The sequence below is a fragment of the Gracilinanus agilis genome, chromosome 6 (genome assembly GCF_016433145.1).
Source record: "Gracilinanus agilis isolate LMUSP501 chromosome 6, AgileGrace, whole genome shotgun sequence".
NCBI classification, from domain to species: Eukaryota; Metazoa; Chordata; class Mammalia; order Didelphimorphia; family Didelphidae; genus Gracilinanus; species Gracilinanus agilis.
In genome coordinates, this window is record NC_058135.1 from 124,603,870 (window position 1) to 124,624,276 (window position 20,407).

Below are 20,407 nucleotides of genomic sequence, written 5' to 3' on the forward strand. Positions count from 1 at the left end.
GATCTTAAACTGTACTATAAAGCAGTGGTCATCAAAACAATATGATAGTACTGGCTAAGAGACAGAAGGGAGGATCAATGGAATAGATTTGGGGTAAATGACCTAAGCAAGACAGTGTATGATAAACTCAAAGATCCCAGCTTTGGGGACAAAAACCCACTATTTGGCAAAAACTGCTGGAAAATTGGAAAACAGTTTGGGAAAGATTAGGTTTAGATCAGCATCTCACACCCTACACCAGGATAAATTCAGAATGGGTGAATGACCTAAATATAAAGAAGGAAACTATAAGTAAATTAGGTGAACTTAGAATAGTTTACCTGTCAGATCTATGAGAAAGGAAAGATTTGAAGACCAAGCAAGAGATAGAGAATATTACAAAATGTAAAATGAATGATTTTGATTACATTAAACTAAAAATGTTTTGTACAAACAAAATCAATGCAACCAAAATTAGAAGGGAAGCAACAAATTAGGAAAAGGTCTTTATAACAAAAACCTCTGGTAAAGGTCTAATTACTCAAATTTATAAGGAATGTAAGAAAGGGGGTAACAGATAGTTGAGGTGTGTTCTGGTAACCTCCTGAGTGAATATTCCACCCCTCCTTACTAGGGAGATACTTGGGGTTGCTACATGAGTGGAGGTTCCCCAATATGGATAAGTTAGGGATGAAAAGTTAGAGGGAGGTATTGTCTATTGAATGAGACCAAAGAGACCCCTGGCAATTGCTCAGAGCCTGGGTAAATTAATTCAAGCCTCCCCACTCCCCTATTGCTGAAAGCAGTTCAAAATGGAGAGCTGTCCACCTTCCACATGCAACCCACAAAGATTCTGTTCTCCCTCCCAAATCAGCTGTTGTCCAGATCTGACTTAATCTGTCAGCAAGGGTTTATTCAAGAATGAAGTAATTTAGTGGGGTACAGGAAAGGATATCAGGGAAAGGGGAGTAAGGTGATTTCCTAAATCCTATTATCAGTCTTTCCCAGGGTAGGGTGATAATATATATTTCTTCATTGTTCTCCAATGTCCACTTTATCTGACCCAGACCCCAGTAGAACTCCTATCAAAGAGGAAATACAATCAAGGTTCAAAGCAAGGTTGATTAGCCCCCAGGGGCTGGCTCCCCCAAAGTACAGGCCCCCTGGCCCAAATGGAAGAAATGGTTGTTCAAGTTCTCCACTAGTTAAAGGAATAGAAGTAGATCAAATGGCTGGTTTGGTCTTCACAAAAGTCTCAAGGAAACTTTCTGGATTAGCTTGTAAGGTCTGCAGCCCAAAAATTTCACTCCTCCCTCCTTGGCTGTGCCCCAAGCTTCAGAGAGAGATCCATTGGTTCTCCCAGAATTCCTGGCCCCAGGCCAACTGTCATTCTCTCTCTGGGTCAACTTCTATGTTCCATTTGTCAGCTGCAACTGACAAATGCTTAAAACTTTTGCAGTGGCTTGTCTAGTCCGTTGCAGGAGCTAAATCAATTGTACAAAAAATCAAGCCATTCCCTAATTGATAAATGGGCAAGGGACATGAATAGGCAGTTTTCAGATAAAGAAATCAAAAGTATCAATAAGCACATGAAAAAGTGCTCTAAATCTCTAATAATTAGAGAAATGCAAATCAAAACAACTCTGAGGTATCACCTCACACCTAGCAGATTGACTAAAATGACAGCAGGGGAGAGTAATGAATGCTGGAGGGGATGTGACAAAATTGGGACATTAATGCATTGCTGGTGGAGTCGTGAATTGATCCAATCGTTTTGGATGACAATTTGGAATTATTTCTAAAGAGCACTAAAAGACTGCCTGCCCTTTGATCCAGCCATACCACTGTTGGGTCTATACCCCAAAGACATCCTAAGGAAAAAGACTTGCACAAAAATATTTATAGCCGCACTTTGTGGTGGCAAAAAATTGGAAAATGAGGGGATGCCCTTCAATTGGGGAATGGCTGGACAAATTGGGGTATCTGTTGGTGATGAAATACTATTGTGCTCAAAGGAATAATAAACTGGAGGAATTCCATGTGAACTGGAAAGACCTCCAGGAACTGATGCAGAGCAAAAGGAACAGAACCAGGAGAACATTGTACACAAAGATGGATACATTGTGACACAATCCAATGTAATGGACTTCTCTGTTAGCAGCAATGCAGTGATCTAGGACAATTCTGAGGGACTTATGAGAAAGGACAACATTGAGAGGAAGAACTATGGGAGCAGAAAGACAGAAGAAAAACAACTACTTGGTCACATAGTTCAGTGGGGATACAATTGGGGATGTAGAGTCTAAGTGATCACCCTAGTGCAAATATTAATAATATAGAAATAGGTCTTGATCAATGACACATGTAAAACCCAGTAGAATTGCTCTTTAGCTATGGGAGGGAGATGGGAGGATGGGAGGGAAAGAACGTGAATCATATAACCATGGAAAAATATTCTAAATTAATTAACTAATTAAACTTAAATTTTTTTAAAGAGTGCTATTTAAACTGGAGTAGTTATTATGCTGTATATACAGATGGGCTATAATGGAGAATAATGATAACTGTTTTCCCTCTTTTTTAAGAATTAATTTTCAAATAACAATGCACATTCCTTGTTCTTCATGATAGTATTTCTTTGAACTTCTCTGAGTGAGAAAAAATGAAAACTATTTGCATATTGCATTGATGATTTTATTCTAAAATTTTCTTCTTTCCTAATTCTTATGTCCCATATTTTCACAAGACAGTCATATCCTTAAGACCTCACCCCTTATTTTATTTCTTCAGTTTTAGGTATAAGCAGTTATATATACCTGATTCTTACTGGACACAATATCTTGGCTGAATGTTTGATTTTTGCTAGATATATAGTTTTGCCAGTTGGATAGTCCCTTCTGTCCCTTGCTTCTGGCTCACCTTCTCCAGAAAGAACCTGAGCCCTTACATTAGAAACTGCAAGAAATCCTCCTAGTTCTGCTTCTTTGTCAGTCAGTTAGTAAAAAATTGGAAAAATGAGTCCAAGTGTTATGTTAATTAAGCAGTGCAGATACAAAAAGAGACAATGGACAGCTCCTGCCATCAAGGAGCTTACTGTCTCTTGGGAGAGGCAATATGCAAACCAAGTTATACAGAAAGCAAGCTATATACAGGAAAAATAGGAAATTAGAGAGGAAAGCACAGGAATTAAGAAGGATTGGTTCTACCAAAGGTGTCATTTTTAGGTGTGAATGAAAGGAAACCAGGGAGGTCAGTAATCAAAGCAGAACAGAGAAAGCATCACAGGCCTGAGGGAGCCAAAGAAAGTGACAGGAGCAAAAAGATGGAGTGTCTTATTTGTACAACAATAGAAAGGTCAGAGGCACTGGATTGAAGTCTTCTCTATAGACTGTAAATATAAAGATACTGAATAAATGCTTGCTGATTAATTGATTATATCATTTGATCCCCACAGCAACTTTGAGAGAAAGACAATGCTAGTGTGTGCATTCCATTTTATAAGTGAGAAAACTGAGACTTAACTTAGAAGATATGTGATTTAGCCAATGGTACAGAAACAGGTCTTCATCACTAAGTCCTCTGACTCTAAGTCTAGCATTCCTTCCACATTTTAGCACGAATAGAGTATATATGATACTACAAGAAGTACTGAAACTGTGTAGAAGATAATTAACAGAAACAAGAAGTCAAATAATCATTTTAAGTATAGTCTAGTATTGCATGATAAAATGATCACCAGGATAAGCCTATTCTTAGTAAGTCACCATAAAAAATATTACTGAAACTCATGAGCCATCTGGTTTGGTTTTTAGCACAAGTATTAGGTGAAAAAAAAAAATCAAACATGATGCAAGTAGAATCCCATTGTAATCAGTAATACCATTATACTGAAGGATTCTTATACAACAGAGCTGAAGCCAATTAGTTTAGCTGCCTAGAGCCAAAAAAATGCTAGTGAGGCTCTGATTATAGGTTAAGACCCCTCTGTCTGTCATTTAGCTCCACTTTAGTCCAGTTTCACAAATGGCATCCCTCACCCTTATCTGTGTAGATTCATACCATTGGTCATAAAGGGGAAGAAGCCGGAGTATGCATGGGTTAGTACAGCTTTATCCAGAGCACTATATTACCACTGAAAATATCTTTCCCTTACTTTGAGTAAACCAAAACAAATTGCTATGATCAAAATACACTGTACTAATTAGACTACATATGTATTTATACTTACATGTATCACTATTTTCACATTTTTGCTTTAATGAAGCAATAAAATGAATAAGCTCATACTGCCATATTGCTTTCTAAGTGTACCAGTAGAACCTTCTGTTGGCCACACAGCCCTCTAGGGACTTGTAAGTCTTCCTATTTGGGGAAGAGAGTCAACTCAGAGTCTTGGAAGGCAGTGGGTAGAGTTTTGAAGGATGGCATGGTAAGGATTTTGAGGGAAAGGAATATCAACACATTTTAAGGGTGTTGCTCTGTACATAATCACTTTCCTTTCCTCCCACCTTTCCTTCTTCACCTCTAAAACCAAGAACAAAAGAGGCTTATCAGGACCACTATCTGCTCTGGAAAGGATGTGATTTTTGACTGCTCTAAGGATCCATTCCCCATTCCCAGACCAAATCCTCCTCCCCTGGCCTTCACTCCCCTATCTGTATTATCATCCCCTCTTAGAAGGTAACCTTGTTGAGGTCAGGGACTGTCTCACTTCTGTATTTGTTTACCTAGTACTATGTGCCTGATAGAGAGCAGGGACTTAATAAAACAAGATAAGTCAAAAAACATTTATTAAATGCTTACTATGTGCAATACAAGAAAAAATAAAGCTAATGCTTACCTTCAGAAAGCTTCCTTTCTAATGACAGTGAACCAAAAAGGGGAGAAAGATGGATATAAGGCTAAGAATGGTAGAAAAAATCCTGTGGGGATTAGACAGTGGTGCAGCCTGGTAAGGAATGAAAACTTTCTTATTTATTCACTTTTCCCTTCAGGTCTTGCTGGGTGAAAACCAGCGAACTCTAAGAGTAACATATAATAGGAGTAAATAGGAAACCATGCAAAAATCTGATTGGAGAGCAGTTCATTAGAAAATATACAGATTGTAATTGATTTCAAGGTCAGTAGTGAGCAGTGTGATCTGATGACCAAAAAAGAAAGTGTGGCAGTAACCTCCTCTTTTCTTCACTAAACTGATCTTCTGTAGAGTATCTTGTCGAGCATAATTCCACATTTTAAGGGTGTTGGGTCCAAAGAATGAAAACTGAGTAACGAAAATTGTAACTATCCCATTATCATGATTCATCAATGGTTGAAAGTATAGAGAATGTTTAAACTGTAAAAGTAAAGATTTAAAGGGGCATATATATTTGAAGAGATGTAGTTTAAAAACTTGTTATGCATGGATGCAGAGAGCAGAATGGTGGCCATTGAATTGGATTAGATGCTACTGAAGTCTTACAACACTAAAATTCTGTACTTTTTAAATTTTATATACTTTAATTCAGTCCTTACAGCTTCTGTGGCATAGTTCTTCTTTTTAGCAGAGATATTCACAATACCTAATACAACTGTGTTGAAATTTTACTTTTTTTTTTCAATAGATCCATGATACTCTTAAATATATTCTAATAGAGAAAAGTGGAAAATTTCAACAGTAAGTCACATGGAAAATTTCCATGTTCTTTTGGGTACAGTAGCAAAGCAGATGTTAATGGCTCTTCTTTAATGGCATTTCCACTGATAAAATATCTCTTCTGATATTGGAACTATTAAGAGTGTCAAGGACTTAAGTGGCAAGCTTTTCTGTCTGAATCTTTTAGCAACTCTGCCAGTAGCATTTGCAGGAACAGTTCTCCAGTCTGCATCTCCACCAGGATTGCTTGCCAGACAATAGGCTCATACACTGGACTGAAAGCATTATTATTCTTACCAAGACTTTAGGGTTTAAAATGCTGGGCCATGTCCATCTGCATCCAAGGGGAGCTGGTGGTCAAGAGGGAAATGGCTGTTTGATATATCAGGCAATACTGCCTCCTGTTAAATGACAAAACTGAAACCCAGGCACTTTAATAGGTTAAAGAGTAAAAGATTGAACTCATATTCTCTGATTACATACTCACTCTTCTTTCCACACTACCCCATGTTCCCTCTCAATTGTACAACTTTAAATTTTTGCGAACTATTTTCATAAAATAGATACTCATATAGTTTTATATACTACAGATAGGCCTTCATTTATATTGTTAAAAGATCCAAAAATATATATTTAGTGGTGGCCTTAAAGAATCAGCACAGCTTTCTGGAGATCCAACTTTGAGGATCTAGAACTCATTTACATCTGAGTTTCTATGATACTTAAGAATTATTGCTATTCATATTATCATTAAAAACTGAAATGATAAAAGTCTCTTATGTCCACATTAAACTATTGTGGTTGTTAAATAAATTAATAATAGTTTAGATAGAATTTGCAAAGTGTTTTAAAAAGGTTTGTAAGGTTCTTTACAAATAGCATCTTGTTTTATCCTCTTAACTGCCATTGGAGATAGGCTATTATAATCCACATTTTACAAATGAGGAAACTGAGGGAGACAGGTTGATTCATTGCTCAGGGTTGCACAGCTAATAAATGTCTGAGACTAGATTTGATCTCAGATCTTCCTGTCTCTAGTTCTAGTGCTATGGCTACTGGGTCACCAAAGCTTCCTTGGAGATCATATGATGAATGAAAAGGATTCTCCTTATATTGTTACTTCTTATTTTAACAAGAATTTCAGCTATTGAGATAATATCTAATGAAAAAGAGTTTTAATATTTTGAATTTAATTGAACTGATTTCTGATTAAAAGTAGAAATTATGCATTTTAATAAATGTAATTGAAATCTTTTTTCTTAATTTAGGGCAACACAATTACCTATGTGCTGGAAGAAATGATTGTATTATTGACAAAATCCGAAGGAAGAATTGTCCTGCCTGCAGACTTCAGAAATGTCTACAAGCTGGAATGAATTTAGGTGGTGAGTATCAATCGTACATTTTAATTTTAATAAGAAAAATGAATCATAATTATCCAGAGCATCACAGACTTTTCCCAGTTTTCTATTCAGTGTACACAAAAGTAATCAAATGTTAAATAATCCTTTGTAAATTCTAAATCATTTTGAGGAAATAAATGTTTTATGTTTTTTAAAAAATCTGTGGAGTGAGGGTTGTAGTATAAATGATTGGCAGTTTTAAGATCTATTTGGCACAGTGACATTACCACTGTTTATAATACGAACACTAAGCCTATTTTTTGAACTCATATGGTCTGAATTAAGCCAGTAAGGTTTTTTAAGTACACACACATATATTACTTGTAGAAATGCAAACACATGTATAGCACAAGACCTCTACAGTGCTCAAAACACATTTTAAGAATTACTTTTTCCAAATTGTATCAATGGCAGCTATAATGTACAGGTTGATTTTTAACTTGCATCTACAGTTAGCTTTAAGTGAGGTTTGGATTAGCGTTTGATTTAAAATTCATGTAATTTGATGTTGGTTGCTTTACGTGGCTTAGGTTTTGTGGTTTGGGTAAAAGGTTTTACTAGAAAGGGTTTCATTTGACCCTGTGATTAAAAATGGAGAATGGGAAATGAGCTACATAGAAATTAATTTCTGAGAAATTATTTTTTCTTATCTATATTGTAGTCTGATGATTTTTAATTCATATATTTACTAGGTATGAGGTTTCTGGTTTTTTTTTTAAACCATCCTATAACCAAAGGGTTTAGAACTAGAAGAGTGCTTTAAATAGTACCCATTCCAGTGTACTCCTCTTAAAGAATTTAAAAAATGGTAAAGGATGGAACTGTTGAAAATTAAGAAATTACCCGATGGTCACACAACTAGCTCAGAAAAATTATACTTAATATGAAGGTAACAAAAAACAGCAGAACTTTCACCTTGTTACTTTCCTGATCTATTTATTAAACCTTTTGTATGGAAAGCATTCTTCTAGGCCTCGAATAGAGATAAAATATTGAGTAGTTACTATCTTAAAGGAACGCAGATATAGAGATAAGTAAATATAAGATAATTAAAAAATAATAAAACTTATAAGGATCCAGAAAGACTTTCCAAGGATGCTAGGAGACAGAGGTGAGGGGGCAACCTGTTTTGGCCAAGGGGAATAATGTCTACAAAGATTCAAACTTAAGGGATGGAATGTTGAGTTCAGGAAACAATTTACCAAGTAAATTTGATTTAAATATAAACTTGGGCAGAAACTTTGCTGTCATCAGTGCTCCACACTTTAATCATTTAACATCTTTAGGGGAAAAAATCATCTCACCTCTCAGATTTTTTATCTGACATCAGATAAAATCAGAATTTTTCTTATACCAAGATAAATGGAAATCCATCCATTTCTTCTTTTCCATGAGATTCTTTGGGTTCCTTAAATCTTTCATAGAGTAAGAAGTACCCATTGCACTGAAGGGTCTATCTTGGCAGTAGATAAACAACAAATTCTGGAGTTTTTCAAGACCTGAGTTCAAATCCCACATCAGACACTTCCTATTTCTGTGACCCTGGGCAAATCTCTAACTGCTGTTCATCTCAGTTTCTCATTCCATAAAACTGGGATAACAACACACACTTTCCAGATTACTGTGGAGATACGTAATATTTGTAAAGTACTTTGTCTTATTATTAACACAACAATAGTCATTATTGTTATTACACAGTTTTTATGTTTATGTTACCCTATGATCTCACTTTGTGATTAGCCCACCTCCTTTTTCTGGTTATTCATGTCATTATTGCTATCTTTTATATTAAATTTTGTGATCAAGTCTTAGCTGGTTAAATGTAACAACCACCACAATAATAATAACTAGCATTTCTATAATACCTACTATGTGCCAGGCACTGTGCTAAGGACATTTTTACAGATATTATCTCATATCGTATCTCATCACAACAACCCTGGAGGGTAGAGACTATCATTGTCCCTATTTAGCAGTTGAGGAAACTGAGGCCAATAGAGGTGATTTGCTGTCTATCTGGTGTGCTTGAGGAAATATTTTGAACTTAAGGCCGTGCCCCCTCTGCTTTTATGCCACCCTGGTGCTTCCATGCTGTGCCCTACTTGTACCTATGATGCATCTTTCCAATGCTCTGTGGGTCAGTTTTTATTCCTCTGACATTGTGATGGTCTGTGTTTCGCAGCTCTACAGCACTACCAGGAGATTATTGGCTGTCATGATATGTATTCTGACAGAAAGAAGCAACTTGATATCATTGAAAGCAATTTCTCAAGTGTGATTCAACCTTTCTTCTTTCTCTTTAATTCTAAACAGTCTAAGATACATATAGCAACGGACAAAATAAATGATCTGCCTTTTCATTTGCATGTTAAAGTTTAGTCCAAAAGTGTCAAACTCATAGCTCACAGCCTGCAAAATTCCCAATTGAGGCCTGAACCAGATTAAAATATAACTGGAACCATTTAACAAAATAAATAAAAATACAGTATAACATAGATGGTGCTGGTTTTCAGTTTTCTAAGTCAGTATATGACTCTTGGGGGTATTTGAGTGTGCAATAGACAATTTCTCCATCCACCTGATTTTACATACAGGATACCCACTGATTTCTTGAGTGGATACAGATCTCATCTGAAGATATTCAGTTTTCTAAAAATGTATATACATATATATATTTAAAACCCTTACTTTTCATCTTAGAATTAATACTGTGTATTGGCTCTAAGGCAGAAGAGTGGTAAGGGTGGGCAATGGAGGTCAAGTGACTTGCCCAGGGTCACACGGCTAGGAAGTGTTGGAGGCCAAATTCGAACCCAGGACCTACCATCTCTAGGCCTGACTCTCAATCCACTGAGCCACCCATCTGCCTCTGACATTTTATATTTTTAAATAAACATTTATGTATTTATGTTTCATATATTTAAATATATTTTATACACATTTTCTTTATTCCTATGAACATGAATTGTTCTGAGTATTTAAAATGAAAGAACATTTCTTTGACAAGACACTGTGGCTTTATTACTGGTCATGTCTGTATATTTGAACAGCATGATATATACAAAAAAATTTTAGAAGCTAAAAACAAGAGAAATTAATTCTATTGTGATATCTTCCAGTATGATGCCTTAGGAAATAAAATTGAGTCATGCTGTAAGACCTGTTTCTCCTTTGCCTCTTGCCTGAGTTAATGACAATAATGCAGTTGTTGCAATTATTGACAGTAATTCTTTTGTAGGGGAGAAGGTTACTTTGAAAAATACTTATGGTATGTTTTGTTATTTCACTTTTATCATTTTTAATTTGTGTCTGTGGGATGAAAATTGCCAGAAGTAGTTTGTTTCTTTAATATGGAATATTTGATAGTTTTTTAAAAAATGTGGGTCTGATTCCTATCCTGAACCTTTGTTTGAATATTGCCTCCCAGCCTCTCCTCAAGACTGAGCTGAGCTGCCTTCTCTCCTTAAAAGTGCTCCAGTTGGTCTTGCACCACCCTTGGGATACAGGCCAAAGGGAAGTGGGAATCTAGTATTTTCTTCAAAATAACTTTTCTACTGGAACAAAATAGATAAAGGACAAAATAAAGTAAAACTCCCTTTCCTTAGGTGGTACATAAAGTAAGAGACTGTTGCTCTCACGTTCTCCACCGACCACCATTGTCTTCCAGTCCAAAACATCTTCTCTTTAACAATCTATCCTCCTCGGTGCTTTTTCTAAAAAAGCCCAATGCCTTCTGTCGTGCCATAAGTTCTGAGTATCAGCTCCAAGACAGAAGATCCGTAAGGGCTGGGCCAGGGGGGTGAAATGGCTTTGTCCAAGGTCACACAGCTGAAGCCAGAATTGAGCCCATCTCCCATCTCCTTGCCTCTTGGTCAGTGAGAAGAGAAAGGAGGAGCATATGCTAATATTATACAACTTATTTAATCATACAATTTTAATAACCATTTATTGCAGTGAACATTTATTGGTAGACGACTTTAAAGCTGTGGCAAGTAACCATTTTTGTGCCGTGGATTCCTTCTCAGATGAATATATTTAATGTAGAAAATAAAATACTTAGGATTTCAAAGGAAACCGATTATACTGAAATATAATATTAAGAAAATTTCTAAAAAAATAAAATTGACAGACTCCAGGTTAAGACCCCTGGCTTAGGATGACATTAGACTTTCTAATGAAAGCTATACTTACATCTTCCTTGGGCCTCATTGAAGAGTTAAGCATTGCATTTGCATAAGTAAAAGCCCCTCAGTCTCCCACCCCCCATGCCTCCATCCTCTTTAATATCTGCCATGACTTCTCTACTTGAGCCAAAGTAAACCAATGTTGTACATAGTATGCGCATTTCTTCTTTGTTCCTTCTCTCACACTCTTCCCCATCCTAGAATTTCCCTTCCTCTTCCCCACACCCCTGCCCCAAATTTCTATCCATTCTTTAAAGCATGACTCCAATTCCTGTCTCCTCCATGGGATCTTCTCTGATCTTTCTTCTATTTCCTTTCTTAGAGAAGGGAAGGGAAGGGAAGAGAAGAGAAGAGAAGAGAGGGGATAACCATTTATTAAGAGCCCACTATGAGCCAGGCACCATGTGAAAGTGCTTTTACAAGTATTATCTTTTTTGATCGTTAAACCCAATGTAGTATTACTTTGTACCTCTCAAATATATTTATCATGTATTTATTATGGTGACCTATATAAATGTCTTATCTTTCTGCTAGACTGTAACTTCTATAAGGGCAGAGAACATGTCTTATCAGGATCAAATAGAGTGTGTGGCACATTAGTTAACACTTAATATATATGTTTGAATAATTGAATCATTAGTTTTACCTCTTAAGAAGCTTATCCACAATTGGCCCTTGTAACTGAACGTGCTAAAAAAAATCATCGGAGCCTAAAGAGTAAGTATCATAAGCAAAACAGCGATCTGAACAGAAATACATTAACCAAAGAAAAGGACTCCCTCTGTGTCTGAACTGGTGGTTGTGGCCACTACTTGGTGAAATGCATATATGGGATCATTCAAGTAAGAGAAAGCATAGGCTGGTCTCTAGGGGAAAACCTCATTTCATACTTTAAAGCAAGTCAGAGACACATTTTTCTTATCTTAAAATTCACTTAAGGAAACTTTTCAGTAGTCTGTGGTATATGTGGGTGTTTAAAAAACCCAAGTATAGTGATTTTTGTGAATAAGCCCAATTCTTTGCTTAGTTTCCTCTTTCCTAAACCCCTCCCCCTGAAGCTTGTGAACTTAAATAAAATCAGAGAGTAGTTATGTTTTATGTTGCTAGAGTAGAATACAAAGTAGGAAATGTAACTTTTTTACAGGAGGATAAAATTGTAAACTAGCCATCTCCAAATGCAAAATTAGAAAATTTGAATACTATATGAATACAACTCAGAACTTTTTTCCAAACATATTCCTTCAAGAGTTGATATACCTAAAAATGGAAACTAACCTTCTATTAAAAGTCAAAAAAGTACAACCAATAGTGGTGTTCCTTGTAATTTGTGATAAAACTTTCTAGAAAGGTTTGCCCTAAGGAGATTATCAAGAGGAACATCATAAAGACAATTGCTATTTTAAATCAAGGGAAAAGAAGTTTCAAGTGTTGTTGTTTTCTATCCTTTTAAATAATTTAGACTAATTTGCAGTATTAGTTTTAAGATCATGAAAATAATGCAAAAAAAGGTAATATAAACTAATCATGCAAATGATCAGTCATTTGCTTACCAGAAGAATCTTCATGGAATGCAGGCCTTATCATCCATCGCCCTTTCTCAGTCTTTGTCTTCCTTTAGGGTTCCTCTCAGTTATCACTTCCTCTCTGAAGCATTCCCTGAGTCCCACAATTGTTAGTGTTTTCCCCTGCCTTCATTTTCCTTAACAGTTATCTGAATACATACTATTCCCTCTCAAAGAATATAATCTTCTTGAAACAAAGCTAGTTTCTTGATTGATATATAACCCAGTAGTGAGATAAGGTTCAAAATGTTTTTTCCATGCCTTCTTCAGATATCACATATATTGGTCCCTTAATGTTCTGACAATTGTGTTGCCTTTAGCACACATCTACTCTCTAATTTAGTCTAATCTGGTTGTTTTTCTCATCTTTGTCTTTTTTGGTGCCATTTCGATCTTCTCTATGTGCACATCTGGACCTGTGTGAGATATTAGGATCTAAGTGTGGTGTCCTTAAGGGATAAAATAGTTTGTTCAAATCATTTTTGCAAATCTTTTCCATTTTTCTTTAGTTTGGAACCCTTCTTTCTTCATCCTTAAAAGCCCCTGAGATGACTTTGTTGACTTGCTATCTTACTAAAATTCCGTTAACCAGGTTTTTTCTCTTCACTGCTTTGCTTAGTTTTATAAGATGATACTGGTCATTGTCTTTCATCATCTTTCTAGGAAAAAAATTTTATGAATGAATTTATTATCTAATTTAAATAATTAATATTATATTTAAATATTATTGTTGCCAGCCATCAAGTCAGTTGTTTAGTGACTAAAGCATGATCTAGGTTCATTGTTGTAGCAAACTTTTTTTTTAAACCCTTAACCTTCTGACTTGGAGTCAATACTGTATTGGCTCCAAGGCAGAAGAGTGATAAGGGTAGGCAATGGGGGTCAAGTGACTTGCCCAGGGTCACACAGCTGGGAAGTGTCTGAGGCCAGATTTGAACCCAGGACCTCCCCGTCTCTAGGCCTGGTTCTCAATCCACTGAGCTACCCAGCTGCCCCCTGGTTAAATTTTTGAATGAAGTTATAGTTGATGTTTATCATTTCTGTTGGCTATTTCCCAATTCTATTTTCACTTGCCTCTTTAGAGTATTAAAAATTAATTTGACTCAATTGTCTGCTTTTATTGTTTTCTCATTATTGTTATTCTTGCTAATTTTGAATGTATTTTTACAACTACAAATCAAAGTTTAGGAAAAAGGAGCCTAAGAAACGTTAATTACTAATGACCAAATGTGTATATCTCATCTATACAAAATCTTTGAGAATTATTTATAAAAAAGTCAAGGATGACTTAAATGAGAATGTTAATAGGGAAAAAGCAAAGTGACAGTCAACAATGGACATCTTGATAATTTCACAGTGATCTGAAAGGTATAGAGATATAAGATCCCACTGTATCTTTTGTTTGTTGACTATGAAACAATATTTGATTGAATTAAACAAAATACCACCTTATAGACTCCTTTCCAATAAGATATCTCCCACATAGATTGGAGTAGATGGGTTATGAATCCTCAGTAGGAACTCCTAAATCCATACAATGACATCCATTTGGGTATATCCCCAAATGTGCTTAACACAGTAATTTTTACATTAATAATTAATAAATGTTTATGGAATTGATATCATAGGACTGGAAGGGAATTCAGAGGTCATCTAGTCTAGCTTCTTCATTTTCTACTTGCAAAAAATCAGTTCCAAAATGATGACAAAAGTCATAGAGATTAATCCCTAAAACCCAGCTTTCCTGAGGATCATATTTAAGAAATGCTCAAATGAATCTGAAAACATTTGAAAAAAATGATAAATTCATGGAATCAAACTGTTAGGAATAAATAACTAAGTGGTCACTATTGGAAGTGATAGATACTCTCTGTCTAGCCTTAATTTCCATGGCTTAGGAAGCAGCACCAGTGAGTTTCATGCTTATGATTTCAGATCAGGGGAGTGGGAAATAAGGTTGGGATTCAGAACTACCTTCATGTCCTAAAATGTTTATCAGAAAGTTATGGGTTAAATATTTTAGATATTTATCCCCCTTTTTTTGCTTTTTATATTAACTTGGTTGATATTGTATTATCTAGTATTAATCAGAAGAGAGAGAAGTCAGAAAAATCACTGAAGAATCAAAAAACTCCACAGGTGGTAGAGTTATTAACTTCAGTTTTGAGACTTATTTGTTTTTCCAAACTGGAAAACGTCTTATTTACACTTTTAATGGCACCAAGTCTCTACTTTGCCAATATCAATAGACTCTTTATTCTCTTATATCAAAGGAGCGGGCCCAACCTCTCATTATTTTACTCATTATCAATATAATTTTTTAAAGGCTCTTTGTTGTTGTCCATAGCAGGTTGGTTTTTTTTTTTTTTTTTGGCAAGCTTTGTCTCATTCCAAACTTGACTTTTCCATAGCAGTTTGGAAATAAATATGATTTCAATACCCAAAAATCTGAACTCAGCAAAGGACATTCTGCATAATCCTTTATATGTCTCCTCCCTTTTTTATTAAAATAATTTTAAATTATGTCATCAACAGTACTAGCTTTTCTGTTAGGCACTTGTACTGTGTTATCTTGTAGGTTTTTTTCTCCAAGTTTGTGATCTCATCTCCTAACGCCTAGGACACACATCAGATGTTGTCTGATATATCTCTCTATATATCTCAAAATTCTATGCTACTGATCTCAATTTCTCCCAAGGTTACCATTATATCCATTTGAACTACAACTTCCTCTTTTTTGGTCAGGTCAGCAATTTCTGGCAAACTAACCTCGTATCTTAGGAAAAATGAAATTGCTGGCAGGACTCTGTCCATTGTCTTTTCTTAGAGCATCCTTTTTTAAAGGTTGCCCCTGCAAAATCCTCAGAAATTAACATTATGGAACTGTTATAATTAAATCTAGGGTAGAATGGCAGAGAAAGAAGACCACTGATGTCTAGAATTTAAAAATTTCTGTTCAAGATTTATTTCGGAAAAAGTTCTTTTTCATACAAAGTTTTTAAATAATCTTTCTTATTTCTCAAATTGTTCTAATTTGCAAGTGAAAAAAAGAGATTGTCACAGCTTCATCTCTTCCATTTAAATTTAGAGCCATAAAATAGATTACATTAAGAAATTAAACAAAATAAATGTAAATACTAATGAGAAATTAAACATTAATTAGCTTGGGAAATTTGCATATGATTGTATGCTCACTTATTTTTACTTTAAAATCTAAAAAGGCTAGCCCACTTAGGTGAAAAGGATTGAGTCTTTTGGCAGATTTTTCTATTCTCATCTTCAGGAAGTGAGTTTAATATATAAAGTAGGGAAGAGCTGAGTCTAGACCAATCATAAGGATCAGCTGAGTCCACTTTGTTGCCTTAAGCAAGTCACTATTTCATTTATAATATAGACATGAACATATTTGCCTTAATTATTTCATGGTTCTCTGTTGAGAATTACATTACATAATGTATGCAAAAGTAGTCTAAAAATTGGAAAATAGGGGCAGCTGGGTAGCTCAGTGGATTGAGAGCCGGGCCGAGAGACAGGAGGTCCTGGGTTCAAAACTGGCCTCAGACACTTCCCAGCTGTGTGACCCTGGGCAAGTCACTTGACCCCCATTGCCTAGCCCTTAACACTCATCTGCCTTGGAACCAATACACGGTATTGACTCCATGATGGAAGGTAAGGGTTTAAAAAAATTGGAAAATATTATACAGATAGAGAAGGGATTAGTATCATCACTAGAACTCATTGAGCACATAGATAAAATACAGAAAAGAACATTCATCCTGGGGATGCATTTTTCTCATTCTAAAATATCTCAAGCCTTCTAAACCTTTTGGTTGCCCGCTTTTAAACTTTCCATTTTCTCTTCTGTTTTTGGTCTATCAGTTTTATGGTATTGTAGCACATTAGACTAGAAAGCCTATGTAAATGCTTTAGAAGATCCATTTCCTCACTGATTTGGTGATTTCCTCAGATAGGATATATAGCAGCTTCCTACCACCTTATTCTGTGTGGTTTTTATCCAGGTCCTCATGAATTCAACATAGAACATCTTCTCAACAACTTATGGATCTTTCTCACTTTTCTCTTGACAGCCTAGAGAAGTCAGCAAAGTTACATGAGCTGTCCATCAGTTATCCCTCACATTTCCAAACATTACCAGGCCATCTTTTTCTGATCATATATACATTTCTTTCATGACATTACTTATGTTCAAGTCTGAAATTCTTTGTTTGCTAATAGTGCAGTGTGTCAACACCCACCACACACCTTGTGGTTATACTCATTTTTAGTTCTTTGGAAACTGTAGTGTTCCAAATCTTGAACCTATTCTTTAAGACATAAAGAATGTTAATGTGTTTAAATTGGGTTTTCTTTGTTTCTGGAAGAAGTTTGTGGTTATTTAAAAATTTTTTGCATTTTTCTAGGGGCAATCCAGCCCCATCTCCTTACCTTCTTTGGGGGGGGGTGGGGCAAATTGGTACTACTCAGGTGTTTTAAGCAAAAAAAATATATTCATCTACGTGGTTTTATTTTACTTCCATAGTGTATAGAGGTAGAAAAAAGAATAGTTTCCTACCCTTTTTTATTTGCCAATATAATCGGTTGAACTGTTGAATCCCTGCTTTACTCATTTCTTGGAATGATGCTGTCGGAGCAACATTATTACATAACTAATAGTTACAGTTTTAGGTTTTTTGTTTTGGGGTGTTAGATTGCAAGATTTTCTAGTTTAAAATTTAATTGCATATTTTATACCACAATAAATATATTCATTATTTCCAGTTGGTAATTTGCCTCTTGTACCTATCTATTCTTTTAAATTTTCATTTTTATTCCCTGAAGGAAATTTTAATGGAATTCATTTAAATTTTAACTTCTGGGGGAAAAAAAAGCTAAACAACTGAAGAAGAGGAAGAAGTTGTTCGTTTTTTTTGGTCATAATTGTTATTTTTATTACTATTATAATAGTTGATTAAAGTTCTTGGGGAGGTATTGATTTTTCTGAAGGTACTCAAAGAAATACAGAGTAACCACCTAATTATAGGAAATAATTCCAAAGAGATTCCTCTTCTTTCTCTGGATTGAACTAGATGATTCCTGCCGTCCCTTCCAACTCTTAAGATCCTCAAATTGAAGAATTTGTATTATTTCATCTCTGAATTTTTTTTCACTGTTATTTTTTAAACATTTATTAATATTTATTTTTTAGAAAAGTTAACATGGTTACATAATTCATGCTTTTACTTTCCCCTTCACCCCCTGAGATCCTCCCACACCCATGGCTGATGCGTATTTCCCCTGGTTTTATGTGTCATTGATCAAGACCTATTTCCAAATTGCATTGGTGTGGTAGTTTCGAGTCTACATCCCCAATCATGTCCACCTCAACCCATGTGTTCAAGCAGTTGTTTTTCTTCTGTTTCCATTCTTGTAGTTCTTCCTCTGAATGTGGGTAGCGTTCTTTTCCATAAGTCCCTCAGAATTGTTCTGGGTCATTGCATTGCTGCTAGTACAGAAGTCCATTACATTCGATTTTACCACAGTGTATCAGTCTCTGTGTATAATGTTCTTCTGGCTCTGCTTCTTTTGCTCTGCATCAATTCCTGGAGGTCTTTCCAGTTCACATGGAATTCCTCCAGTTTATTATTCCTTTGAGCACAATAGTATTCCATCACCAGCATATACCACAATTTGTTCAGCCATTCACCAATTGAAGGACATACCCTCCTTTTCCAGTTTTTTGCCACCACAAAAATTGCGGCTATAAGTATTTTCATACAAGTCTGTTTATCTATGATCTCTTTGGGGTACAAACCCAACAATGGTATGGCCGGATCAAAGGGCAGCCATTCTTTTATAGCCCTTTGAGCATAGTTCCAAATTGCCAGCCAGAATGGTTGGATCAGTTCACAACTCCACCAGCAATGCATTAAATGTCCCAATTTTGCCACATCCCCTCCAGCATTCATTACTCTCCCCTTCTTTCATTTTAGCCAATCTGCTAGGCGTGAGGTAGTACCTCAGAGTTGTTTTCTTTTGCATTTCTCTAATTATTAGAGATTTAGAACACTTTCTCATGTGCTTGTTGATACTTTTGATTTCTTTATCTGAAAATTGCCTATTCATGTCTCTTGCCCATTTATCAATTGGGGAATGGCTTGATTTTTTTATACAATTGCTTTAGCTCCTTGTATATTTGAGTAATTAGACCTCTGTCAGAATTTTTTGTTATAAAGATTTTTTCCCAGTTTGTTGTTTCCCTTCTGATTTTGGTTGCATTGTTTTCCCTTGTACAAAAACTTTTTAATTTAATATAATCAAATTTATTTATTTTACATTTTGTAATTTTCTTTAACTCTTGCTTGGTTTTAAAATCTTTCCTTTTCCAGAGATCTGACAAGTAAACTAGTCTATGTTCACTTAACTTATTTATAGCTTCCCTATTTATATTCAAGTCATTCACCCATTCTGAATTTATCTTGGTATAGGGTGAGAGATGTTGATCTAAACCTAATCTCCCATATTGTTTTCCAAATTTCCCAGCAGTTTTTGTCAAATAGTGGATTTTTGTCCAAAAAGTTGGGCTCTTACAATCTAGAAGACATGGATGAATATTTAAAAAAATACAAATTGCCTAGATTAACAGCAGAAGAAATAGAATACCTAAATAATCCCATATCAGAAAAAGATTTTGAACAAGCCATCAAAGAACTCCCCAAGAAAAAAAATCACCAGGGCCTGATGGATTCACAAGTGAATTCTATCAGACATTCAAAGAGCAACTAAACCCAATACTATACAAATTATTTGATATAATAAGCAAAGAAGGAGTCCTACCAAATTCCTTTTATGACACAAATATGGTACTGATTCCAAAGCCAGGGAGATCAAAAACAGAGAAAGAAAACTACAGGCCAATCTCCCTAATGAACATAGATGCAAAAATCTTAAATAGAATACTAGCAAAGAGACTCCAGTAAGTAATTAAGAAGATCATCCACCATGATCAGGTAGGATTTATACCAGGAATGCAAGGATGCTTCAACATTAGGAAAACCATTCACATAATTGACAATATCAATAGTCTAACAAACAAAAATCACATGATTATCTCAATAGATGCTGAAAAAGCCTTTGACAAAATACAGCATCCATTCCTACTGAAAACACTGGAAAGTATAGGAATAGAAGGACTTTTCCTAAAAATAATAAACAGTATATACCTAAAACCATCAACAATCATCTTATGCAATGGGGATAAATTAGAAGCCTTCCCAATAAGATCAGGAGTGAAACAAGGATGCCCATTATCTCCTCTATTATTTAACATTGTACTAGAATCACTAGCAGTAGCAATTAGAGAAGAAAAAGAAATTGAAGGTATCAAAATAGTCAACGAGGAGACTAAGCTATCACTCTTTGTAGATGATATGATGATCTACTTAAAAAATCCTAGAGAATCAACTAAGAAGCTTATAGAAATAATCAACAACTTTAGCAAAAGTTGCAGGATACAAAATAAATGCACATAAATCATCAGCATTTCTATACATTTCCAACACATCACAGCAGCAAGAGGTAGAAAGAGAAACACCATTTAAAATCACCCTTAGACAATATAAAATACTTAGGAATCTATCTACCAAA

General features: G+C 35.3%; 1 protein-coding gene across 1 annotated transcript in view; it reads left to right on the top strand.

Moving 5' to 3' along the window:
• NR3C2 (nuclear receptor subfamily 3 group C member 2) overlaps positions 1-20,407 on the top strand; it is a 367,948-nt gene that overhangs the window by 256,735 nt on the left and 90,806 nt on the right. Inside the window, 2 exon segments of the mRNA XM_044682206.1 lie at positions 6,883-7,012; positions 15,608-15,648. Of these exon segments, the coding sequence (XP_044538141.1) occupies positions 6,883-7,012; positions 15,608-15,648 (171 nt within the window).